The sequence below is a fragment of the Pinus tabuliformis genome, chromosome 6 (assembly GCF_031772625.1).
Source record: "Pinus tabuliformis cultivar Carrire ecotype Pingquan chromosome 6, CPIR1, whole genome shotgun sequence".
Taxonomy (NCBI): Eukaryota; Viridiplantae; Streptophyta; class Pinopsida; order Pinales; family Pinaceae; genus Pinus; species Pinus tabuliformis.
The window spans coordinates 1,120,143,293-1,120,169,779 of record NC_142292.1 but is presented as its reverse complement, the minus strand read 5'-3'; the positions used below and the strand labels follow the sequence as shown (position 1 = coordinate 1,120,169,779).

Below are 26,487 nucleotides of genomic sequence, written 5' to 3'. Positions count from 1 at the left end.
TTCATCAAGAATATGACATCATCAAATGTAGTCCTCCATATGTCATCAAGGACTTCTAAATACTTGGCACTTGGCACTTCTTAAGACTTCTTCATTAGTGACTTGACATATTAATTGATGACATTCTTATCAAACAAGAGCTACGACATCATATGAAACCATGCATCTATTGTCTTCAACCTTATCATCTCATTCTAGGGTTTCATGATATTCATTAGGCATATCAAGAATATTTTCCATCTCGGCCAATGGCATATTGACATCAATGACAACATTAATTAACACATCCATCCATTTGATTGCCCTCCAAGCATATCGAATGGCTAGTTCGAATTCCCTTGTGGGTGGCCCCCACATTCCACTAGCTGGCGGGCATGGATAGTCCTCCGAAGTAGAGGTTGAATCTCCCGCGTGAGAGACTCGTGGCTAAACAGCTGGTAGACTCGCTAAACAACAAAGTGAACAGAGGTGTGTTTTTTTGCAAATGTCAAAAGATGAACCAAAATGAGAGTTGGTCTCTCCTTATATCTCCTTGGGCCTCCTTAGCCTCATGTGGGCCCCTCCATCCATCCATTCGATTTCCCTCCAAGCATATCGAATGGCTAGTTCGGATTCCCCATGTGGGTGGCCCCCACATTCCACTAGCTGCCAAATAAAGTCGACTTTGTCCCCTAAGTCCCTAAGTTGAAGTGTGGGGCCCCCTTCCTAAGTCAAAAATGTGCAAAATTGTGTTGCAGCACCCTGTTACTAATGTTTTTAAGGGACATGACATATACTGAATTTCAGAACAATAATCTCCCTTGCAGACACTTGAAAATTTCTTTGCTTAGATGCTTTCATCCACCAATAAGAGTGCAATATCTTCATAAATGGCTCTGAATGTTCAGTGCAAGAATATGAGACATGCACACAGATTTCAGTCAAAGAAAACTCAGCAGAAGTAAATAGGTAACCACCATTACACAAAGAATTTATATCAAACTGAATAACATAGTCAAATTATAGGCTAACATAATCTAATCGCTATCTTTCCATCGATATTCCTAGTATGTAATCTTGATAGTATTATTGTCTCTAATATGCTATTTAGTATTAGGTAAAACAGGATCAAAACAATTTAATTACTGTTTCCAAAAATTAGTTGTACTTGGGACCCCAAGAAACTCAAGTGTCCATCATTATGGGCCATCACGATCTCTCATATCTATTTGGACTAGCAGCCCTCAGCAAATGCAACACAACATTGATGTTTCATAGGTGCAAGACACATTGGCCAAAATCCTTTCATGTTTCCATCTAGGGTCATATAGTAGGAAACACAATAGAAATCTGGTTTGCAACAAACTCATAAGAACAACTTTTGCAAGCTAAGGTCATTCCAAAAGAAAAAATTTACTAATGCACAACGAATATTTCCATTTACATCTGCAGGTGATCTAGCTGGATTTTCAAGAAACCTCCCTTGATATATATTCTTCACATTTTATGTGCTTAAGTTTAGCTTACTGTGTTATGAATCTGAGTTTGCTGATAAATACCCTAGCAGAGCATCAAACCAAACATAAATAGTTTGTTTACTGTCATTTGGCACAGGGATGCCCCATTCAACTGTTGCCCGAGAAATTGAGAAGTCCCTTAAGCCACTTTTCACCCAGCTTTGAACCTAAAAGATCAACAGATAACAGAATTAAAAATGACAGTTCAAATTTCTTTTCTTCTCAAAAATTAATGAAAATAGAAACTGAACAATCACTTTGTTATTTTGATAGATATCCATAATTTTTCTGCTATAATCAAACTGAGAAATTCACAAGGAAAACAAAAACACTGTGGAACCAATCTAGCACCTTACAGCCTAAAATGAGGAACAATATCTATTCAACATGTACAGATACGTAAATGGAATGATCCAATATATATAAATATTTATGAAAATAATGAACTAACAAACAATATAATAGGTAGCAACCATTAGCACAAATGCGCTAAGAGACAATAAGGATTCACATCATTAATGGGGCTAACACTGGTTGAGACTGTTATGTATAAAAATAATAATAATACACTGTTATGTAATAATAAATGTAGTAATTATCTAAGGGGGCACTATCAAAGATAACGATCCCTCATTAGAAGGCACCCAAGGCTATATTTAAGCTGGGTCCTGCAGTGTACAAATCAACATCATTCAACTATTCAAATTCATTATATATATATATATAGATATATAGATATGCGTAATATCTGGTATCAGAACCAGTGGTTCCAAAATCCATGGTATATTCGCATGGTATTGAAAATATAGGATTAAAAAATAAAGAAATAACAAGAAAAAGGAAACAGTAATTTTGATTTTACCTGTTGTTGGTCAGATTGTACAGGCAATGCGACAACTGCTCAGGACGGGCGCTGTCACTCCGATCCCTACCCACTCCATTCTAGTTGTCTCCCAACAGCAGGCTATGGGGGGTAGTCCCTATGGAAATGAGATGATGAAAGACAAGTTGGGGACCAACTTATCTGGGAGACACAGTTGAGTGGCCTAGCTACTTGGTTAAATTTACCAAGACTTAAGGATTTAATTAGATTTAGAAATGAGACTAGTGCCTTATGGAGTCAAAATTCTTGAATATTACAAATTAAGACCAAGTAGTCGGATGGACAACCGTTGCTTAAATGATTGACTTACCTGTATGTTATGCAAATCCTAAGATCTAGGTGTAATGCGAGGATCTTGGCTATAATTAGATTATATGTCTAGTCTAAATGGAACCTCCCTCTTAATTGTTTTGAAACTAGTCTTTAGAGCAAGGTGTGGGATGGAAGTCAACGGGAACCAAGCAAATGTTTCATTAACCATACCCCCCCTGTGTTCCAACCAATGTTTTAAAATTCCGACTCCAACTCCGACTCGGCCGAGGGTCAACTCCAACTCCGACTCCAACTCGGTATCGACTCGGCCAGCTCGATTTCAATGACTAGGTCATTGTAAAAAATACATTAAATATTTACTTTTTATAAAAACACATAATTTTAAAGATTTTCATTCATGTTTCCAAACACACAGCGTTAGAATATAGATAGAAGCATAGTTTTAAAACTCCGACTCTGACTCCGACTCTGCCGAGGATCAACTCCGACTCCGACTTCGAAACGGTAATGACTCGGCCGGCTCGATTTCAATGACTTGGTCGTTGTAAAAAATACATTAAATATTTACTTTTTTTATAAAAAAACATAATTTCAAAGATTTTAAACATAATTTTAAAGATTTTCATTCATGTTTCCAAAAAACACAGCATTATAATATAGATGGAAGACAACGTATGATCAAAGTAGGCTCATGAACCAATCCATTATATCAAAATGGTACCCAATGGCAATACATAGTCAACTCTCATACATGATCAAAGACTCAAAACAAAAAACACATAACCAAGGAGGCTAGAAATGGCCTCTACAACAAAAGTAAACTGTGACGGTGACCAGACTCCAGTACTAGTACTACTGGCTAGTAGCTACTGCCAGAGGAGCCAAGATCATGTCGATCAATCTCTGGATCATCATCATCAGAGTCAGACAGGGGGCCCCATGGCTCCTCATCATCATCATCATCTCCAACTACAAATGTAGAAGTGGTACCACTAGCAGGTTGTGCAACTGCAGCAGATGCAAGCTGAGATATAGTAGATATGCAGTTGCGCTTCTGTCATGGCTGAGCAGAGGAAGCACCTACAACTGGAGTCCTTGCTGGCTGTGAGACTGAGGCTAGTGGATTGGGATCTGCATTCAACTGAACAAGCTGAAGTTGAACAACATGTTCAAGTTCAACTGATGTCTCCATATCTAAATCTAAATCAAGATCCTCATCAGGATCAAACTCTGCTGGACGACTCTCCACTACCCAATCAGATGTTGGATCAATGTCTTCCAACACAATGGGATCTGAATCAGGTCTTTTGTTCAGCAAATGGTTTCGTCTGAGCCGAAGGTTGTATTGGACATAAACTACATCATTTAACCATTTTTTATCCAAACGGTTTCTCTTCTTTGTGTGAATCCTCTCAAAGATAGACCAATTGCGCTCACACCCAAATGCACTGCAAGTTTGACTCAAAATACGAATTGCAAACCTTTGCAATTCAGGACAATGGCCACCAAAGGCCTCCCACCATTGTGCTGCAAAACACATAGGAGTGTAATGAGTTAGCTCAACAAAATTACAAATTATATCTAACTTTCAAATTATAAACGATTTAACAAACTTTAAAAAAAAAGTAAAACTATTAAGAATTTGAAAATTGAAATTTTTGTTTACCTGGCTCATCTGCTTCTCTTGCAATCTTTGCTAGGTTCTTCCCAAAGGTACCTGAAGCATTGCTGAAGATTGTGGCCTGTCGGTGTATCTCCAGCTGATCAGACTCCAATGGGATCATGCGATCAATGCAATCAATCAGTCCATCTCTGACCTCCCCCCTCAAAGCTCCTGACTCCTTAGCTTTATAATGATACCGTGGGTTCAAAAAATACCCAGCTGCATGTATAGGGCGATGGAGTTGATTGTTCCATTTTTCATCAATGATTGCCCAAATGGGCCCATACTTTGCCACTCTATCCTTGTATACCATCTTTATTTGCTCCTTTGCTTGATCCATAGCCTCATAAATGAAGCCCATAGCCAACCTTTTCCCATCCACCAACCGCAACACCTTAACTAGTGGCTCAGCAAGCTTCACAATCTCTGCTGCCTTTCTCCAAAAAGTTTCTTCATAGACTTTCCTTTTCAATTCTTTGTCTTCCGGTTTGTTAGACCAATTGCTTTGATTCCATTCATCACTGGAAAACACCTTTTGCAAGTTTCTATGTTGGGAAAGCATAGATTGCAATGTCAAAAAATGTGTAGCAAATCTAGTGATGGCAGGCCTAATAATATCATTGCCCCCAGTGTGTTTCCTCATGAGGCTCAAAATCAATGTATGATTGTAGATAAATTTTGTTATGCTTTTGGCATGATCTATAGTGTTTTTGACCCAATCTAATTTTCCAATATCCTCAAGCATGAGGTCTATGCAATGTGCAGCGCATGGGGTCCAAAAGATGGTCTTGTGTTTTTCCTTTAACAGTTTACCAGCAAGAACATAGTTAGAGGCATTATCTGTGATGAGTTGAACAACATTAGCCACCCCCACCTCCTCAACAACCTGATCCAATAGCTGAAACAACAAGTGGCCATCTTTTACCTTATCGGATGCATCAACTGATTTTAAAAACATGGTTTGCTGTGGGCAGAATACAAGAAAGTTTATGATGGTACAGTTTCTTTGATCAGTCCATCCATCTGACATGATGGTACACCCTGTTCTTGCCCATGAGTCCTTGAACTCTTGCAAATACTCATTAATGGATTGAATTTCTTTCTGCAAACGAAACCCCCTTAGCTCATGCATAGTAGGGCCTTTGAAGCCTTTTCCAGCAGCATGTATGGCATCAAACATAGGCTCATAATATGGTGAATGAGCAGCATTAAAGGGGATATCAGCATCATACCACCTTCTAGCTATGTACTCACAAGAAGTCTCCCTCAATTCTTTCTTCCAATGGTCATCTAAAGTGGGGTGCATTTGAGTTTTACTAACTTCAGGACCATGAGCATCTGATGGAGAGGAGGGAGTGAAATAACTTTTGATAGTCACATCACCCTTTTTCATTCTACCCTTTCCCTTATCTTGAACAGAACCAAAAGAGGGAGGAATATATCGGAAAGGGTTGGATGTATCAGTTTGAGGGATAGAGGAAGAACCCTCAAAATCATAATGGGGGTTGGCAGCCATCATTTTTTGTATCTCCCCCTTCCTCCCAATTTCAGCCTGTATGTCTCTTTACCTAGCCTTATCTTCTTTAAATTTCTCAAAGCTGGCCAACAAATTCTTCCTAATCTCCCCAATTTCTGATGAGGTACATGGGGTAATTTGGCCTCTAATCCCTGCCAAGTGTTGTTTTAGCCTATTAATGCCCCCAAGACCTTCCTTAATTTTGCTATGGCAAAATTTGCATTGCATTTGACTATCAACCATTTCAACATATGCCCAAGCAGGATCTCTTGCTCTAGGTGCCATTTTTTGACTAGGAAATGAAAGCAAACAATCTGAAAATGAAAAAAAAAAAAACCTTGATTCAATGTTCATTTATTTGACAAAAAACACTCTCTAAGCTTTCTAGATATGCACCTAAAATTTACTAAGCAAAAATAGATTTATAGAGGTGAAAAAAATACCTCCAGGCACAAACTGCCTCCTCAAGCTTGCTCCAAGAATCAGCTCCTCAATGCTGCTCCAAATCGCTGCCCAAGAAGCTCCTCACTCCAGCTACAATGCTCCTCCAAGACTCCTCACTGCTGCTCCAAAACAAGCTCAAGAACTGCTCACTAACTCTCAAAGAAGACTCTCACTCAAATGCATAAGATTGTTGTGAGAGAATGAGAGCACTTGGGTGTGTTAAATAGGGTTTGGGAGGGGGAAATGGACCCCAAAAGTCATTTAGCAAATTCATATAACTGCTTGGAGTCCAAACCAACCAAAAAACACTTTAAAAATCCATTAAAAATTTATTAAATCGCAGTTTGACGTGTGCCTGGGCGTTTTTTTGTGACTCGGCCGAGTCATAACGGAAACGGCCGAGTTGGCCGAGTCAGCCATGACTCGACCGAGTCATTCAATGACTCGGCCGAGTCATGGCTGACTCGGCCAGTCGAACCATTCCAAGGGCCGGGTCACAACAGAGGGTAATGGCTTGGATCAACCCGGCCGTTTCGGTATTGAAATGGCCGTTTCTTAAAACAATGGATAGAAGACAGCATATAATCAAAGTAGGCTCATGAATATATCCATTATATCAAAAAGGCACCTAGGGCTAACGCAGGGTGTCTAGGAGCTACACAGAGGTCAGCCAGGCTGACGTTGGGACTGGGAAAAGTGCTGGAGAATTTTTCTCTCTGTCGGGTAAGCCAGTTTGGCATCCGGTTGTACTGAAGAAATGCTGAATAATAAAATCCTCCTTCCTGCACTAGTTTTCCCACATTGGGTTTTTTCGGGGACTGTGTCCAAAATATCTGTGTCGATGTGTTGATTCTTATGCATGTGTTCGTTTCTATATTATGGTGTGATATCTACAACAGAATTTATTTTAATGTTTATTGAAGGAATTTCATAAATAACTTATTGAAAATAAGTACGCAAAGTAAATCAGATGTTGCAGTGATAGAATTTTCACATTCTCTTCAAACTTGATGAACTAGATGCCCTCCTTTCCAAACTCAGTTAGTTAAAGGGGAAGAAGTTGATGTGGGCTTTGAAACCAGTCATGTTAGCTTTAATACATCCCAAGTTCTTGGAGGAACCTTGTGAAGGGGTTAGACTTCCAGCTGTATCTTGTCTCAGTAACATCATGAGAATAACCGCCCCTATAACTCCTTACAATGATGATGTTATGAGGAGAGTTTTCATACTTATGATAGAAACTTTTCGAGACTTGGACAAGAGTGCAGGCTCTACCTTTGGGAAGAAGCTTGATATTTTAGAAGGCATGGCCCTGATAGAACTTATGAAATCGTGTTTGGTCTAGAGTGTGATGGTTTGAGCTTACAAATGTTCCAATGCTTCTTTAACATTAGGAAACATCATTGTGACACAGTCATAGCACACATGTAGTCCATCTTATCATCATGTATGAGAGATCATCATGCCATTTGTCGGGAGTTGCAGTCTCAATTGTTGTTTGTTTGGAGGAGAGAGCAGTTGGTCTCACCTGTTGCTTATGAGCTAGCCAAAAGTCTGGTTGAGCAGAACATTGAGTTATTCAAGAGACAGTTGATCAAGGAGGAGCTGCTCAGGTTTGGTGGATCATGTAGCAAGAATGAGTTGAGGAGGAAGGGACTTTGCTTCATCTACAAAGGACCTTGGAGACCTGACCACTCATGTTTGGGTGACACTGAGGAGGTGACAGAGGTAGAGCAGGAGGATATTCCTTTTGACTTTCAGGGTGAGGATTCTTCTTTGGACGAGTCCATGGGTTCATATGATGATACCTCTGAGGAGCATGAGCAGTCATGTGGAGTTGATGACAGTAGCCCAGATGTGCATCCATGTGTGGTAGAGGAGTATGGCGAGCAGCTGATTGTTCCCATGAGGGAAGGAGATTTGGGAGCAAATGAACAACTAATGATTCAGCATAGAGAGCACATAGAGGAGCATGAGTCAGATGATACACACAGTGTGCAAGATGGGCCATTTTTAGAGAGTCAACTAGTGGCTCATATCAAGCCCATAATGGAGGATGAGCAGACACCCTTGGGGCCAGCCATTGGAGTAGAGCAGACGTATGTGAAGGCAGCCTCCAGGTATGAAAATTTCTAAACAAAAATTCTATCACTGCAGCAACTGATTTTTTTTACCTACTTATTTTCCAATACGTTATTTACGAAATCCCTTCAGTAAATATTAAAATAAATTCTACTGCAAATATCACACCATTTTACAGAAACAAACACATCAATAGTTATTTTTGGACAATTGTCCTCGGAAAAACCCAATGCGGGAAAACCGGTGCAGCAGAGGAGGATTTTATTAATTAGCTTTTCTTGAATACAACTACAGTGCCAAACTAGATTACCCAACAAAGATAACCACACGGCAGTAATACCACAAAATCATCCGGCGCTTCTCTAGGCTTAGCATCAATCCCGCTGGCCTCTGCGCAGCTCCCAAACCCTCTGCGTCAGCACTCTGCCTCACTGCGTCAGCACCTGGCATCTCTGCATCACCCACGCAAGCCTTCTAGTCACTGCGCAATCCAGCTGCCTCTGCGTCTTTCTAATTGGATTTGTGTTAGCCCCTCTGATCTTTGCATTGGTCCTCCGGTAGTATCCTTGCCTCTCCGTTATGTACCCGCTGCCTCTCACTAAAATCCAGTTCACTAGTTCGAATTTCTCAGCCAAGCCCCGCTCCATAAATTGAACTGACTGGTCTCCCTTAGTATATCTCCAACTGACCCTCAAGTCTTCTCTTATACTTTTCCTGTTGATGAATCAATAGCCGAGATTAAGTCCCTAATCAACGGCTAAGATTAAAATAGACTTGAGACATTAAGTCCCTAAGCATAGCACATTCACTTGGGAGAAATATAAAATGTGGGGGCCACAAGAGAATTAAATTCACCCAATGGAGCAATTCACACTTCCTATAGGAGAGAGAAAGAGAAAGGGTGTGAACTAGTGGAGAGTGGGGGCCACCAAGGAGGAGAGGGCCAACAGTTATAAATTGAGCATGGAGGCTCTCATTTGGACATCTTGGATCATTTTAACTTTAATCACTAGTTCTCTTGAGTTGCTAAAGCAAAACAACCCATCTTATTTAGCACAAGGATTTCTCGAGCAAGAATTCCACCCAATATTGCACGAAGCGGGGACGTCGAAGCATCATTTTCCAAAAATTTAGGAAGCAAAGCGTTTGCGGAAGCGTCTGCTATATATATATATATATATATTATAATTTTTTGCATTTATACTCAAAAAAAAACATCCCAAATACCAAATTAGTTGTAGAAGACATGAAAACATGCATATTTTTGCATAAATCAAGATAGATATAACATCCATTGTACATTAATGATTAATTATTCGAGCATCAACCATTTAGATGCATCAACCATCTAGAATCTAGATTCTTCTCCTCTTGTCTAGCCTTTGCCTCTACCTCGATTTTCTGGGGATATTAGTCAACATTGCCCAATTTTGATCAAACTACCTAATTCAAGACTTAAAATATGGTAGAAAAACCTTAACATGCTTTATCGATGATTTTGACTTGATTGAAAGGTAATTTTCTGCTAAGGGCATGCCGTGTGACAAAGGAGTTCAACAATTAACACCACCAACACTAGGGTACATATAGGGCTTGGTGCTCTTGGTTAAATGCTAATCGCATACCTTCATACTTGATATAATCTAATGAAATGCCACAATCCCATTGATCCTGAATTCCTGAAAACTGTTAAGTCTACTGAATTTTGAATAGGATATGAAATTCTATTTTCTCCATAAGAAGTCCAATGAGGCTGGAACCACTCTCAAACATCCCGAGTCATTTCATGGTAATGTTAAAAATTTAAGTAAAAGGATGAAAATGAAAAATAAAGGAGAATGTCACTTTTACTTTAAGAATTTAACATTACCATGAGGGAGCATCTGCTATATTTATATTTTTTTTTGCCTTCATTCCTCACCCTAACCCAAGGTGGACCCCACCCCCAACAAGCAAACTCACCTAAAATTAAAAAAAATAAAAATAAAAATAAAAATTGAAAAAAAAAACGATTTTCTAGACGCTTTTCCAGAATCGTACGGAAGCGTACGCTTCGCCCTCCGAAGCGCCACTCTTCGTACTACTGAAGCATCGTACGAAGCGCGCTTCCGAGCCACGCTTCGGAAAATTCCAGGAAGAGGCAAAATCAAGCGGAAGCTTCCGCCGAAGCTTCCTAGATGCTTCCGCACGGACACGCTTCCGGGCTTGGAACCGGGGGGGGAGGGCGCTTCGTGCAACATTGATTCCACCCTCATTTCGGAGAACTTAGAGTGTCTCCCCAACGAGGCAATTTGGGGAGCTCAATTCAGAGTTTCCATTGGGCATATTTACATTCATTTCCTTTGGGCATATTTACATTCATTTCCTTCAGTTGGAGCGAGATCCCTTGGGCGCAGGAGCGAAATTCAAGGCTCTTGGTAGGGTTAGCAAAAAGGGGAATTTGAGCCAGCTAATTAGCAAATAATTATTCCATTAAGAGGGATGGAGTTTCTTGTCAAATTGCAGGTCTGTTGATGAGGTGTTTGGGAGATTTGAATTGCTCCAATTCTTGGCCTGTGCATGGGCTCACTGGGCATTGTTGCGCAATCACTTGGGCAAAGAGAAAATATGGTGTGGCTACGGAGGTTTGGTAGGAAGTAAACTAGTGGGAAGGAGATTTCCTAGGAGATATTTGGAGCATTTTGTAGCAGATTTCATCTACAACCAATTTTGCTAGCCAATTAGAGGTCCATGCACAAATTGGGGTCACTAGGGCATGTTGGATTCAGCAAAAACCCTTTATCAGTTTTTGTGGGCTTGACGAGAGGAGGCTAAGATTAATTTTACAGAATTTTTTGAGCACTTCTAAGGGCAGAATTCCTAGTTCCATTCAGCGAGCAGCAACAAAAATTATTGGAGGAGGTCGCAGTTTACCCTAGGACAATTTCCACCACTTGGGTCTGTGAGGTATTTCTGGATTTGATTGGAGTTGGTGTGGAGAGCCTACATTTAATTTTTCATAATTTTTGGAGTAGATCTTATACCCGAAATCTCAACGCACCTACAGCAGCAATCGTAGTAATTTTTTGGGTCAGCGCAGAGGTTTTTGGCGGAGCCATTCCCAACACTTACGCACTACCATTTCTCACCTGGGATCTTACCTTGCTCGCTGTAGCAAGCTCAAGTTCTATCTTTCTTATTATATCATGTACCCAATTCTCCACATTAAGAAAATGGCTTAGTTATTCACCCTATTTCCAATATTTTATTGATTAATGCCTATGTAGGAAAATTTATTTTCCATAGCTTATTTCATGCATCTAGCATCTGCTGTAAATTTCAAGTTGGAATATTACAGTGGTTTCAGAGCATGATCTTCGCCAACTGTGGGGTAGCCAGCAAGATCATGGAAGATTTCAGCATATATGCATAGTGACAAGTAAGTGAAACCATAGACAACTCATGGCTCAAGGAAGTTCAGTATGCAGGAATTCGGGGTTGGAATCTGCTGGAACAATGAGAAGTTTCCCAGTTAAGGAAGGTGACAAACCAGATCTATCCTCGTCCTTACAGTAGAGTCGTTATGGGTGCACAGGGCATGTGGGTACAACCATCTACACCATGTGGGGAAATTCGACAAAATTGGGGCACCAGATCTCCTCAAAAGGAGCAGGCAGGACAGGGACAATTACAGGGTGAGACCTAGGGGCGCTTTTGATAGTGGAGACTTGGCTTTAGATATCAGGAGTTTGAGCATGATGCTGAGGGCACACAGGGTGGTGTGGAGCACATTGATATACCCAGTGTGGCACAAGAGTCACCAGTGTTGGAGAACTCTTTGGTAGCACCAGTTGACACCTTGGTGGAGAGAATAGAGCCTACACCCATAGAGCCACCTGTTGATGAGGTATTGTCCCTAGATGAGGTGCCAAGAGACACAAAGGTACCCGAAGCCATGAATGAATCCCTAAATGATAGCCACCTACAGTAGCATGGAGAACACATAGAGGGACGTGATCTTGTCGAGGAGGAGCAGTCTTTGACTCATGTTGAGCCCATGGTGGAGGAGAGCGAGCAGTGATATTTTGGGTTGGACACCGATTTAGAGCAGATAGATGCACAGACCGTCAGCAGAGTTGTAGTACCTCCAGGCAATAGCTCTCTTCGAGCCTATATAGATGGGGCTGGCAACATTGCTAGGCTACCTCTACACAGTGGAACCAGAGATGCCAAATTAACTAGACAGATTTTATGTGTCGACCAAATCCATGAGAGGAGGCGACATGAACTACGCAGGGGGAACATTCACAGGATGGGTGGCTGGTCCCGTGTACAGGAGTTCGGGCTTTCTATCCTTCCCTAGGGGTTGGATGGTGAGAGGTTCCGAGTTGGTACTCGATGGAGTGGGCTTGGCATATGGAGCTAGGCATAGATCGGAGTGAGAGTCAGTGGGCACATTCAGGCATCGGGGATACTAGCGGCCCAGGTTGGCATTGGGATCCAGGTGGGACTACCTACCATTTACTAGATACACAAATTGACTATGGCATTGGTGGTATAGTTCACCCAGCAGTCGAGCGTGCACATTTTCTAGGGAGGTTTCACTTAGCACCAGTGGCCAGTTAGTTTGTGAAGGGACTCCATGAGTCATCTGGGTATGATGGTTGTACATGGGATCACAAGATGATCAACATACTCTGGCAGGAATTTGTTGGAGGTGACATTGGCAGGCCACTAGACAGTGTCTTATATGGGGCCGAGGGTTCTCCCTAATTATGTGAGGCACAGGGGTCACGGAGGAGCAACACAGTGGTGGCATCGCCACTGGGACATATGGGGATTCAACTTTCATGTCCCTTAAGGAGGATTTGGAGGCGAGGCCCATGCATCAAAGGGTATGGTGATGCGGCAGTGGAGGTGGCGATACCGGTCAGGTGCGGGCCGACGCGTACTATCTTAGCTTTAGATCATGGTATCCAGTGTAGTGTAGAGCATAAAATGTGTAGCAGTGGGTTGCAGGTGAGCACAGAGGTGCATGGCGATGTGTTGCGGTGCATGGATTTACACCATGGAGTAGGGTTAGCGACTCACACCACACTGGGTTTGTTAGTGGAGTGACGAATGCATTGGTGCATACACTGTGATATAGTAGCAGGCAGGGTAATCCAATGGTATATAGGGAAAAGTCGCGGTGTACAGTGCCATGTCATGGAGTACAGGGATACTTGGTGGTATATAGTGGCATATGGTGTGGCACAGTAGGCTCTTGGAGCGTTGCATCCAAGGAGACTTATGGACAAGGACATTAGGTGTAACATTGGGTGCAGCACACCTAGGATTGATGAGGACGTGCTTGAGCATCTGGGGATGCCATGTTCAATGGAGACAGGTCTTTGATTGGTTTATCAACAGATCTGAGGCAGAGAGAGGGACGTCCATAGAATTACTCTTTAGTATTGTTGCAGACTCTTGATCATACCCTTGGGGACGTACCCACCCATCACTCTCCAGTGTTGCTTACAATCGCAAAGCATTTGGTTGTTGCCCCTTGATGGTCTCAATACACGCAGTAGGACATGGGAGGCTCACCTTAGGATGTTGGATAAAACACAGGGTGCCATGGGCATGAGGGAGACACTCGAGTTGAGACATTTGGTGGGTGCACGAGCTGATAGATACAGGCTTAGGGATGGAAAACCAGCTACGGTAAAACTGCTATTTACAAACTCCACTGAAGCACTATGAGATTTCTGAGTGAAATCTTCTCAAGAATATTGGGTTTTCATCCAACACCCACTAACACACTCGAGGGTTTCCGTCCTGGGGCTTCCAAGGAAGTAGAGAATCGGGTTCTCAACCTCTCATACAAGAAGTAATATCAAATCCAAGATATCCTATAATGGCCTCCTCCTTCTCTTTTTATACATCTGATGGACCCCTCTAGAACCTCTCATTTTGTGATTATTTTAATCATTAAGCACTTTTCCCTCTTTTTATTAATTAAAATGTTCTTTTTAATGTGGGAAAAGGGTAAATTGGCCACCACGCCTCCTCAGGTCACTGAAAATCACTTCTAACCATTCCATCTTATAAATATTTTCGTTCTAGTTCCAACGAGCTATTACACTAAGGTGTTCGGTCAAGTATTCCTCTCAGAATGCCACCTTAGGCGTAATTAACTAAGGTAAGCCCAATAATAACCCTGTTTTTCGAAAGTTGTTGGAATGCGACAGAACGAAAGACAAGTTGTGCAAATGATGGAATCCGCCAAGCGAATGTCATAGGATCCCCTAAAAACTCCTCAAAAACCCATGAAACATCTCCAAATGCCCCTGGGCCCACTGGTGAAGTAAACTTGCCCTTATGACCTTTTTGCCTCCAACCCTAAAAGTCCATCCTAACCAACGTTGCAGGAAGCGCCCCCCCCCCCCCGGATCCTAGGCCGGAATCGCGCTCCGTACGGAAGCGTTCCGGAAGCGCCCCAGGAAGCGCGATTCCAAAAACTGCGAAGCGCGATTCGGATTTTTTAAAGCGCTTCCTGGATTTTAGGAAGCGTGGGCCCCGAAGCGCGCTTCGGATGGCGCTTCGGGCCTCTGAAGCGCCACGCTTCGGGCCCGGAAGCGTGCGCTTCACGCAGCGCTTCGGAGCGCTTCCTCCAAAACCGCGCGGGCAAGGGAAAAATACATCATTTTTTTTAATTTTTTTTTAAAGTTAACTTAAGTTAGCATTGAGGGGGTGGGTTAGGGTGAGTTTAGGGTGAGTTTAGGGTGAGGAATGAAAAGAATAAAGCCCCCATTCATTCCTCATTTTCTCACTTTGAGTTTATGAGAGTTGGAGAAGAGAAGAAAGGAGAGGAGAAGAGAAGAGAGGAAAGGAGAGGAGAAGAGAGGAGAGCTTGGAGGAGTGAAGAAGGAGGAGCTAGGAGAAGGAGGAGGAGCTTGGAGGACTTCATCTACAAGAGCTAAAGAGGTAAGTTCAAACCCCAAACTCCCTTGTTTTTTTGAAAAAAAAAATGTATTTTTCTCCTCCCTCTCCTACTCTTTCCCATTGTTTCTACTTGCTCCTTTATTTACAGGTTGTCCACCACCTATATCCATATTCCAAGATGGTGTTCTTTTGGCTTCTATGTATCATTCCACTCTTGGTTTTAATGATGGCAAGGGTGAAGAATAGAAGGGAAGAAACAGAAGAGAACATTGGTGATGGTCCTAATAGTAGTGACCCAATGTATGATGAGGAGGAAGGGTTTGAAGAGGAAGGGGATGAACTTGAAGGGGACACTGAAACACAAGATGGGAAAGCTACATCAACACCCTTGTGGAACTATGTGACCAAACTTGATGGGGGAAAGGGTGGTGGATCTTACAAATTTGTGTGCCCTCATGGTTGTCATGGAGGAAAACCATATTGTGGTTCATATACTCGTCTGAGGAGGCATCTTTGTGGGGTGTTGGACAGTGATGAAAAAAAGGGTTTTGTGGGGTACAAATTTGCCCAAACATTTCAACTGAAGAAAGAAGAAAATACATCCAAATAGAGATGGCTGCACAACAAAAAAACAAGAAACCAAAAACTCATTCTGAATCAAGTGCAACCTCTAAATTTGGTAGTTGCTCATCTCCTCATGGTACTTCTGCAACCTCTGGAGGTAGAAGAACAATAGGGGATTTCCTTAATGTTGCTGGGAGGGATGATGTGGATGGAAAGATAGTCCGTTTTCTTTGTGCTTGCGGTGTACCATTCAATGTGCTTCGCTCTCCCTATTGGCATGACATGGTAAAGGCCATCAATGAAGCCCCAAAAGGATACAAGGCCCCCAACTATGAGAAAGCTAGAACAGTGTTATTAGAAAGAGAAAAAGCTAAGGTTCAAAGAGCTTTGACACGTTTTACAAATGAGTGGGTGGATTCTGGGGTATCCATTGTATCAGATGGGTGGACAAATATTAGAAACCAACATTTGATAAATGTTCTTGGTGTTTCTTCTAGTGGTGCAGTATTTATTGCATGTCATGACTCCTCCTCCATCAGTGCAACTGCACAAAACATTGCAGATCTCCTATTGAAATCAATCAAAGATGTTGGTCCGAATAATGTGGTTCAAGTGATCACAGATAATGCAGCAAATTGTAAGGCAGTAGGAAAAATTATTGAGCGTACTCATTCAAACATCTTTTGGTCTGGGTGTCTGGTTCACACATTGAACCTTTTGATGCATGATATTGTGAAACACAAAGATTGTGGGTGGATTGCTGAGGTTTACAGGAAAGGGAAGCAGCTCATTAAATTCATCACAGGGCATACAAGGGTAAACTACTTCTATGGCACTTACTCCAAGTTGCAATTGCTTAAAATTGCAAAGACAAGATTTGCTAGCTATTACCTCACCTTTAGGCGGCTAGTGAAGGTGAGACAAGCTTTAACTAATCTGGTGTGTGCTGAAACATGGGATGAAATTAACACTGACACAGATGGTGCTAATGCAGTCAAGGACACTGTTCTTGACAGTTACTTTTCGTCACAGGTTAAATATATTTTGCAATTCACCAAACCAATTTATTACATGATCAAGTTTGCAGATTCAGATCGACCAGTAATTGGGGAGGTGTATGAGCAAATGGATAGCATGTTGGGGCAGATTAAAGACATTGTTGAGCCTAGAGATACCACCTTGTACAATTATATTCGTGTAGAGGTGCAAAACCGATGGGAAATGCTAAATATTCCATTGCATGCATTAGCATATGTTTTGACACCTAAATACTATCATCCATCATGGCTTTCAACACCAGCACCTGGGGGGGGAAGCAGGAGAAAACCACACCAAGATCAAGAGGTTCACCAAAAATATATGGTTGCATTGAGTAAATTAATCCCTGATGAGGAGGAGGCTGCATTGGTACGGAGACAGGTGAGCAACTATACGCTCAACACTGGTCCATTTGGGAGCATGCATGCAATTAGAGATCGAGAGACTTTTTCTGCTCTTGAGTGGTGGAACATGCATGGAGGGGGTACTCCACTTCTACAGAGTTTGGCATTGCGGGTGCTATCACAGGTGGTAAACACTTCTTCTGCAGAGAGGTGTTGGAGCTCTTATTCTTTCATCCACAGTGTTAAAAGGAACAGGTTGAGTTTAGACCGGCCAGAGAGCTTGGTTTATGTTCATTACAACTTGCGATTGTTGTCCCATTACTGTGAAGATGCAAAGTCTAATAAAGACTTGTTGATTTGGGACAAGAATCCAGAGGAGCCCAATTTGGAGGATGGAGTGTTGCGACTAGAGCAATTAGAGGATGCTCTTTTCCAGGTATGTCCATTGTGGTATGAATTTTCCAATTTTCCCTTATAAAGCATTTCTCTAATTCAATTATTCATGTTTTTAATTTTTTTGTTAACTAGTGTTTTTTTTTTGCATGAATTTTTTGAGCGATTCTAGGATGATGATGACCGTGTTGATATGCCACCACCCCCACCCCCATCTGGTCCCTTGGTTCCTAGGTTCCATGGTTCAACACCAACAGCAGGGGGTTCTTCTTCATCAGTTTCAGTGCCACGACTTCCATAGGCACCATCTTCTTCATTGCCACCACGTGGAGGCCCGCCACCACGTTCTATTCGTGGTGGAAGGAGGAGAGATTAGTAGATATATTCACAATCTACTACTTTTTGTCATAGATTACTCATTAGACTTGTAGACTTGTGAATTTGAATTTTGAACCTTTTTGGCTTGGCGGTGACCAAGTGACATATTTTGTAAACATTATTATTTGAATTTTGGACATGACAAATGTTGACAGTTGCTCACTTGCTAGATAAATCATAATATGCTCTATGTTTTATGTTTTATAATATGCTTAAATGTTTTATGTTTTATAATATGCTTAAAAATTTGATGTATGTTTGTAATAGCTAGAATATAGATGATTGTTGTACATACTAGTAACTACAATGGAATCATGGATGCCATATCTATCTTGATTTATGCAAAAATATGCATGTTTTCATGTCTTCTACAATTAATTTGGTATTTGGGATGTTTGTTTTGAGTATAAATGCAAAAAAATATAAATATATATATATATATAGCAGACGCTTCCGCGGACGCTTCGCTTCCTAGATTTTTGGAAAATGACGCTTCCGCGTTCCCGCTTCCGCTTCCGCTTCGCTCCCGCTTCGTGCAACATTGATCCTAACCATGCCATGAGGAACACCAGAAAAAAGAACATTACAGTCATCTCATCATTGTTAAGTACTCTCGCTATAAGCCAATTCACACTAAGTACTTCAAGTCACATAAACAATCTTAATTCGAGATAATCTTACTCATAATCTCTTGCATAAGCATCCTAGATCTAGCTTGCATTAAAAATTATCTCATAGAATAAGCTAGGTTGATAGAAATCTACGGCAACCCTTCTCACCTAGCTTGAGGGGCTTGGCAACTCTTCGATGCTTAAAACAGTGACCTTGCAATCGTCAGAGCCACAGCCTTTGCAGCGCTGAAGGCATCAGGTGATAGGAGCACAACAAAAGGTATCGTTAATCAGGCCCTAGCCTGCTTCTTGTTGGCCTCCTTCGCACAACCTACCTTGGAGCCCATATTTAAAATAGTTAAGGGAAGGCCATACATAGACTAGGCATATAATTAAAATAAACCAAGATCACTGCATCTCACATACATCCTAGGACTTACACATCATATAGGATATTTCAGTGTTGCGGGGGAGCGCCCCCCCCTCTCGATCCCGCTCCCAATCCGCGCTCCGAGTGGGAGCGACTCAGGAGCAGGTTGGGAACGCGCTTCCTTAAAAAAAAATTATGCTCCCTACTTTTTTCTAATTCGATATAGGGAGCGTCGCTCCTGTCGCTCCGGAAGCGACAGCGAGAGAAACACGCGAAAAAAATAAATAAATAAAATAAAATAAAATTTATGGAAGTAAAGTGAGGGAGGGAGGGTTAAATAGACCCTCCCTCATTCATTTCATCATTTTAATGAGAGTGAGAGTGAGAGTGAGAGAGGGTGAGAGTGAGGGTGAGGGTGAGAGTGAGAGTGAGGGTGAGTGAGGGTGAGAGCGAGAGTGAGAATGAGAAGCAAGGAGAGAGCAAGAGAGAGCAAGGAGCAAGAGAGCAAGAGAAAGCAAGGAGCAAGGGGAGATTGAAGAGCTTGCAAGGGGAGATTGGACGCCAAAGAGGTAGGCTCTACAATACTGAATAAAGTGTCTAGCAAATTTTTTTAAATGTTCATTCCTAAATAAATAAATAATTTTTTTCTCTATTTCCCATTCCCATTCCCATTGCATTTTTTTAAATTATGCAGATTCAAGATTTCAAATTTCAAACATCATGGTTATATTTCTTGGCATTTTCTTCTTCTTGGTTCCTTTTTTGGTTATTATGGTGTCGGAGAGTAGAAAAAGGAGGGTTGAAAATGAAGAAGGGAATGAAGAAAGGGGGCATAGTGGATTTGATGAAAACCCCAGTGAAGAGGAGTTGGAGGAGAGTGAACACGAGTCAGCTCAAAAAACTAAACAAGACCAAACTCCATTGTGGAAATATGTTAATAGGCCTAAAGCAGGGAAAGGGGGTGGAACCACTAAATTTCATTGCCCCCATTGCAACAATAATTACACAGGTTCATACACCCGTGCCAGAAAGCACCGCTACGGGAAAAGGCCATGGGATGGAGATAAACAAATAGGAATCAAAACTTGTTCAGGTGTGTTAGCAGCAGATAGAGCCAAATACATAAGGGAAGAGAAGGAAGCTCAATACAAATCTAAAAAATCAAAGGGTTTCTCTGAACCAAGCTCACAATCACATGCACAAAGAAATCCTTCAGCATCCTCCCAAGGCAGTGGATATGGAGGCACACGGTCACCAGGTTTAAGGCTTACAAGCATATCAGATTTCCTTGATGAAAGGTGTACGAATGATGTGGATTCAAAAGTTTTACAGGTTTCTCTATGCATGTGGGATACCATTCAATGTTCTTCGCTCACCTTATTGGCACGAAATGGTTTCTGCCATAAATGATGCCCCTAAAGGATACAAGAGCCCTAGGTATGACAAGGCAAGAATCATTGGACTTGATCATGAAAAAGCGAAAATATCACATTCTTTCAATAGAATGACAAGTTCTTGGACTGACCATGGGGTGTCCATTGTATCTGATGGATGGACAAATGTAAAAGGCAAGCCATTGATAAATGTTCTTGCTGTGTCTGTTAGTGGTGCCATCTTTCTTTCAGCATATGATTACTCAGACAAGTTCAAGACCAACATCAACATTGCAGAACCATTACTTGAAACAATTGAGCGTATTGAGCCATACAATGTCATCCAAGTCATCACTGATAATGCTCCTAATTGTAAGGCAGCGAGAGCAATTATTGAGGATAAATACCCCAACATATTTTGGTCTGGGTGTTTGGTTCACACAATGAACCTTTTGATGCATGATATTGTTAAGAACAAAAACAAACAATACAAATGGATTGGTGATTTGTACAAGAGAGGCAAACAAATGATAAAATTTATTACAAATCATAGCAATACCCATGGCCTTTTCCGCAGTCACTCAAGATTGGAGTTGTTGAAGATTGTGAGGACTAGATTTGGTAGCTATTACCTCACCTTCAGGCGCCTTTTGAAGGTAAGAGAGTCATTGGCTAGCATGGTATCAAGTCCACACTAGCAGGTATTAAAGGAAAGGGCTACAAATGCAGCTGACAGGCAAGGTTTTGAACAAGTGGAGGCGGCTCTTGATGGTATGTTTTGGGCACATGTGAGGCAAGTATTGGATTTCACCAAGCCCATTTATCACATGATTCGATTTGCAGATACAGATAAACCAGTGATTGGCGAGGTGTATGAGCAGATGGATACCATGTTGGGGCAAATAAAAGATATTGTTCATAACAATGATCCCAACTTGTATAAACTAATTCACGATTGTGTGTGTATACGGTGGGATAAACTTAATGTTCCACTACATTGCTTGGCGTATATCCTTATGCCAAAATACTACTCTACATCTTGGTTGGGCCAACCTGCACCAGGGGGTGGGGTTAGGGTCAAACCCCATATAGATGAAGAGGTATCTACAGGATATTTGCAAGCATTAGAAAAGTTGATACCTGATAGGGAGGAATGTGCTAGTGTGCATCTTGAATTAGGCAGATACTTCAGTGGCACTGGTTTGTTTGGTACCTTTCATGCAATGGAAGATAGAGACATATTTGATGCTCTCACATGGTGGGAATCATATGGCGGCCATGGAATTTTGCCAAAATTAGCAAAAAAAAGTTCTCTCACAGGTTGTAAATACTTCTTCTGCAGAGAGGTATTGGAGCACCTACAGCGTCATACATAATGTGAAAAGAAACAGACTCAATGAAAATCGGGCAGAAAGCTTGGTTTATGTGCACTACAACTTGAGGTTGTTGATTCATTACTGTGATCAGGCTCATGAAGATCCAACATATAAAATTTGGGACAACCACCCAGAGGATGATAATTTGGAGGATGGGACCATACATCTTGAAGAACTGGAAGCGGAACTTATGAGAGAGGAAGATGAAGCAACAACCATGCCACCTCCACCATCTAGTAGCAATGCTCGAGTTCCGAATCTTGTTCCTTTGATGTCGCCGCCTCCATCTACACCCTCACATGGAGGGCATGTGCCTTCTGGTTCTGGTCATCAGTCTGTGCGGGAGGAGACTCCTAGAAGACCACCACAACCTGCTCATACATCACACACTTCTTGTGGCAAGGGCCACATGAAGTAGTAGATAATAGATTTACAGTTTACTTGTCTTTTCTAAACTCTATTAGTTTTGATAATTGTTGAGTCTTGACTATTTCATATCATAATGATATTTTTTGTAAACAATATATGACTGTGACAATTTAAGTTTGAAGTTTGAAGTTGGCAATTATAACTCATTGGTAATGATTCTGAATTATGAATATGATGCTTCATGAAAGTTGTTTCATTTCATTTCATAATTCATTTTATAACATTTCATTTCATGTTAGATATTATTTCTTGTAATGGTTAAAGTTTAAACTTAGCATACAAGTACAACTTTGGTGATCAATGATGATAAATGTTATATATTGAATTTTCAATTTTGAAAGCTTGAAGTTGAAACTTTAAGATTGATGAATCATGATTCACGAGACTCAATATGTTGTATGTTACTAACTTGTGGATGTGATTGATGAAGATTATAACTTCTAGATGATTGATGTTATATGGTTCAATGATCAATCTATGTTTTTTTATGTTTTTTATATCTAATTCATCATTCTACATGTTTTTGTTGACATATATGTATCAAAATATAAAAAATATATATATTATATAAAAATCGCTCCAGGATTCGCTCCCAAACCAAGAGCATTTGAAAATGTCGCTCCTGCACCCGTTTTCACTCCCGCTCCCCGCTTTCGCTCCCACTCCCAAGTAACACTAGGATAGTTAATCATTCAAGCAACGGGTGTCCACCCGGTCACTTGGTTTCAAATTACCATAAGCAAGAATTGTGACTTCATTAAGGCAATGGTCTCATACTTAAAATCTAATCTAATCATTAATCTTGCTAAATTTAACCAAGTAGCTAGGCCACCCATCCATGTCTCCCAAACAAGTTGGTTTCCTTCACCTCATTCCATAGGAACTACCCCCCATAACCTGTTGTTGGGAGACAGCTAGAACGGAGTGCACAGGGATCATAGTGACATCCCCTCCCCTGAGTGGTTGTCATGGTGCCTGTACAATTTTAGGGACAACAGGTTTCATGCTCAAGGGAAATTTATTTTTATGTCAAGCACCCATTGAGTGCTTCTAGGTTAGTCATAAAGTCAATTGAGTCATTGTCATGTATTGAAGACCCATTTGGGCATGTTACATATTGTAAAGAAAAATTTATTGAGTCAAAATAGAGTCAAAAGACACTCCAAGACATTGTCATGGCAAAAAGATCAATTCGGCCTACATGAACGGACAATTCGGCCTCAAGATAGCAATTCATACCCGTCGCAAGCCTATAAATAAGAAGGAATTCGACCTCATTTGGACACTCACTCAAGCAAATTCGATCTCCTCAAGATAAAAGCTAGAAAAGGACGAAGAAGAAGAAGAACGTCAAGATCAAAGTTCTTGGGCCTCTCTCTCTCTTTCTTTCATTATGGTTTCTACAATTTCTAGGCTGGACGAAATTCTGAAGCTGCATCGAAGTTGTGAAGTTGCATCGAAGCTGTGAAGCTGCTAGGTCAAAGTTGCTGAAATTGCATCAAGGTTGAAGTTGCAGAAATTGTGGTTGGGCTCGAAGTTTCTAGAGAAGTGCTAGAAGGTCGAAGTTTGTTGTTGGAAGTCGTGTAAGGAAAGCTCATCAAGAAGGAAGGATGACTTGGTCTTGGAGGGTCTTGGTCAAGGGTCATAGGTCTTGGAATTCATCAATTGAAGTTCTATAAGAAGAGAAGGATTCTAGTGGGTTTTCCTCTCAGTTGGAGAGGTTTTGGCCCTGGTTGATTGCCTATATCTTGTGTCCTATTGTCTCATTGTTCTTTATTATTTGGTAGTTGTTTGATGATAGAGAACACTAATAATAATAAAGGAAAGAGGAAGTTAATCAAGTAAAGTAAAAATACATCACAAGCAGTTATTGAAGTATGAGAAATCACCTACACTTGTTGCCCCCTAGATTTCTCAACAAATCCTACACAAAGGTTTCAACTTAGGGCTAGTTGACGGTTTGTAACTCCGATGGTTGATCATACCTTATAAAGAAAACCTTTTCCCTGTGCTTGTATGCCGAAATGTGTCATTGTTGAGATACAATCTTGAAACCCTAGGCTACAAGACCTATCTCCTAGGTTTCATCATAGGTATGTTGTTCCTTATTACAAAGAATCGTGCCTTCTTCCAAGTGAGAAGTACCTTGATCAAGCCTCCTAAAGTATCACCTTGATCTTATCAACCTAGAATACCCTTGGGTGATTTATAATGGGAAGCTTCCCATGTGGTGAAATTCCACTAAAGAACAGGAGTAGGAGTGCTTAGGTGACAGTGCCACCCACATCATTGTTGCATCTTAGTTTGGCTCTTGCCTTGTGAGGCCTCTCACAAGCCCTGCTAGATTTTGAGGCAACACTTCCCTTTCATTGATTATCCTTGAAAGGCCTTTTTCTTGGTTGTTATATGACATCGTGCATCCTATCATTGCAAATCATAAAAACCCTAACTTATAAAAGCCATCTATTTGGTCTAGGAATAGAGCACTTGTACTTTGGCATAGAACGTCTGGCCTTCTAGCCTTTGTCGGTGCATTATCTCACTTTGTAGACATCTTCTTCATCATCTTGAGCCACAGTAATTGAATATTCCTTTAGGTGATTTAGGGAATCCTCCCTTGTGGTCAAATACCACTAAAGAGTAGGAGAAAGGTTGTTGAGGTGAGAGTGGCAACCCTTTCTCTTGCTGCCCTAAAGTTTGGTTCTGCCTAGTGGGGCTTCGCACTAGGCCTGCTAGATTTTGCAGCAACTTGTGCAATCCAAATTTTTAATTTTCTACTCCAAGGAATAATTAGTTGTGCCTTTGTGTCGAGCAAATGCTAATAGGGACTACCACTGCATGTTAAAACATGCTCACTACCATGGTAATTTTACAATTTTCTTACTTTAAATATGCATTCAAGCATAATGATTCAAAATTATAAGTTGCATGAAGAGCCATTCTTTAAAATCAAAGAAAGCTTCAGGTAAGTTACTGTTTTTGAAATCTTTGCTGCATAATCTAGTACTGTTTATTGCTTAGTTTCAGTGTTAAACACGAATAAGGAATCCCAAGACGGGATTTCAATATTTCAGAGATAGCCTCAAATGCAAACTTATCTCATAAAAAGGCACCCAGTGAAAGAAAATTCCCTGTTTAATTTCTATAGTCAAATAGATTACATAAACATACATGGCTTGCATCTCTGACAAATGTGGTAAATAAAAAGAATAGAACCATACCAGATCATAATCTTTCCTTTAAAGCACCTTCTCCTTCTTACTCCAAATAGTGACAGTAACATCTTAAGAAAAACTCTTAAAATAAAAATTCACTCTTCAGAGTGGAACGCAACAGTGACTACGAAAATGAAGTACTCATTTGAATATTGTATAAATACTTTCAAAAGATGCATTTGAAAAATAAACAATATTACAAACAACAAAGCATAAGGTTGTTTAATGGGTAACCTCATTCAAGCGATAAGATGGCTGAACAAAGTTTGGATTTGCTGTCAACAACTCTTCAAGCGGCTTTTGGTACTTTGAGAGAGAAAAGAAATAATTCTCTTCCTTGCGATGCTCACATGGCTTTCTATGAATAGGGCAACATTCATCTTCAAGCAACTCCTTTCTATCCTGCAAGAGAAGAAATAGAATTAAATTAAGACCTTCACAACCACATAGATGCCAACTTAGAATCTCTTACCTCAACAATACAAAAGTATCATATACATATATATATCCCAGAATGAACAAGTATGGAAGATTCATACAACCCCTTCAACACATATCTACAAAATGAGACCTACTACAATTTAAATCCACACCAAGGGTCCCTACTACCACACAAACTAGCACCTTTAACTTAAAGTCCCAAAGATAGGGTACTAGCCTTGTGGAACTAGGAGGTTCGCCACTATTACCCCACCAACTCTCCTCTCCAGTTTAGGTTAGGGTCAATGAAATCTTAACCAAGGGAGGTTTCTCTATGAGTTACTAAGCTTAATGTATATGTGATATGTAGTGGGAGCATAAGAAATCTTAGTATCATAAACAAATTGGAAAAATGAATTTAATTAGTTGAGGAGTGGTGGATAAAACGGAGACTAGTGCCTTCAATTGCTTAGCCAATGGAGTTATGTAAGTAATCGTAGAGAGTGGTTCTAAAGGAATACTAAGAGGTAGCAAGCAATCACTTGATATGCAAAACTACACACCTAACTTGGTTGTTTAATCTACAAGTCCAATGGTGGAGAAGCTCCTACAAAATATCCACTGCTCAAAGCAAATTACAAAGGTGGCCCCTATCAAAAACTATTGTAGTGTCCCAATTCCACCTCGAGCATAATTTATTTAGTTATGTCCAA

At 40.9% G+C, this 26,487-nt stretch overlaps 1 protein-coding gene across 5 annotated transcripts in view; it reads right to left on the bottom strand.

The window, feature by feature from the left end:
• Positions 1-26,487, bottom strand: part of LOC149262811 (methionine--tRNA ligase, chloroplastic/mitochondrial-like) — a 440,349-nt gene that overhangs the window by 339,041 nt on the left and 74,821 nt on the right. For 4 of the 5 annotated variants that reach the window (XR_016259204.1, XM_089425282.1, XM_089425274.1 and 1 more), the window contains exons 4-5: positions 25,589-25,756; positions 1,539-1,663 (exon numbers count right to left, since the gene is read on the bottom strand). Coding sequence is in view for 4 of the 5 variants with exons in the window: in XM_089425282.1 (XP_089281408.1) it covers positions 1,539-1,663; positions 25,589-25,756 (293 nt within the window). In the remaining variant the exon portion in view is untranslated. The remainder of the gene's footprint in view (positions 1-1,538; positions 1,664-25,588; positions 25,757-26,487) is intronic. The other variant, XM_089425277.1, reaches the window with a different exon arrangement.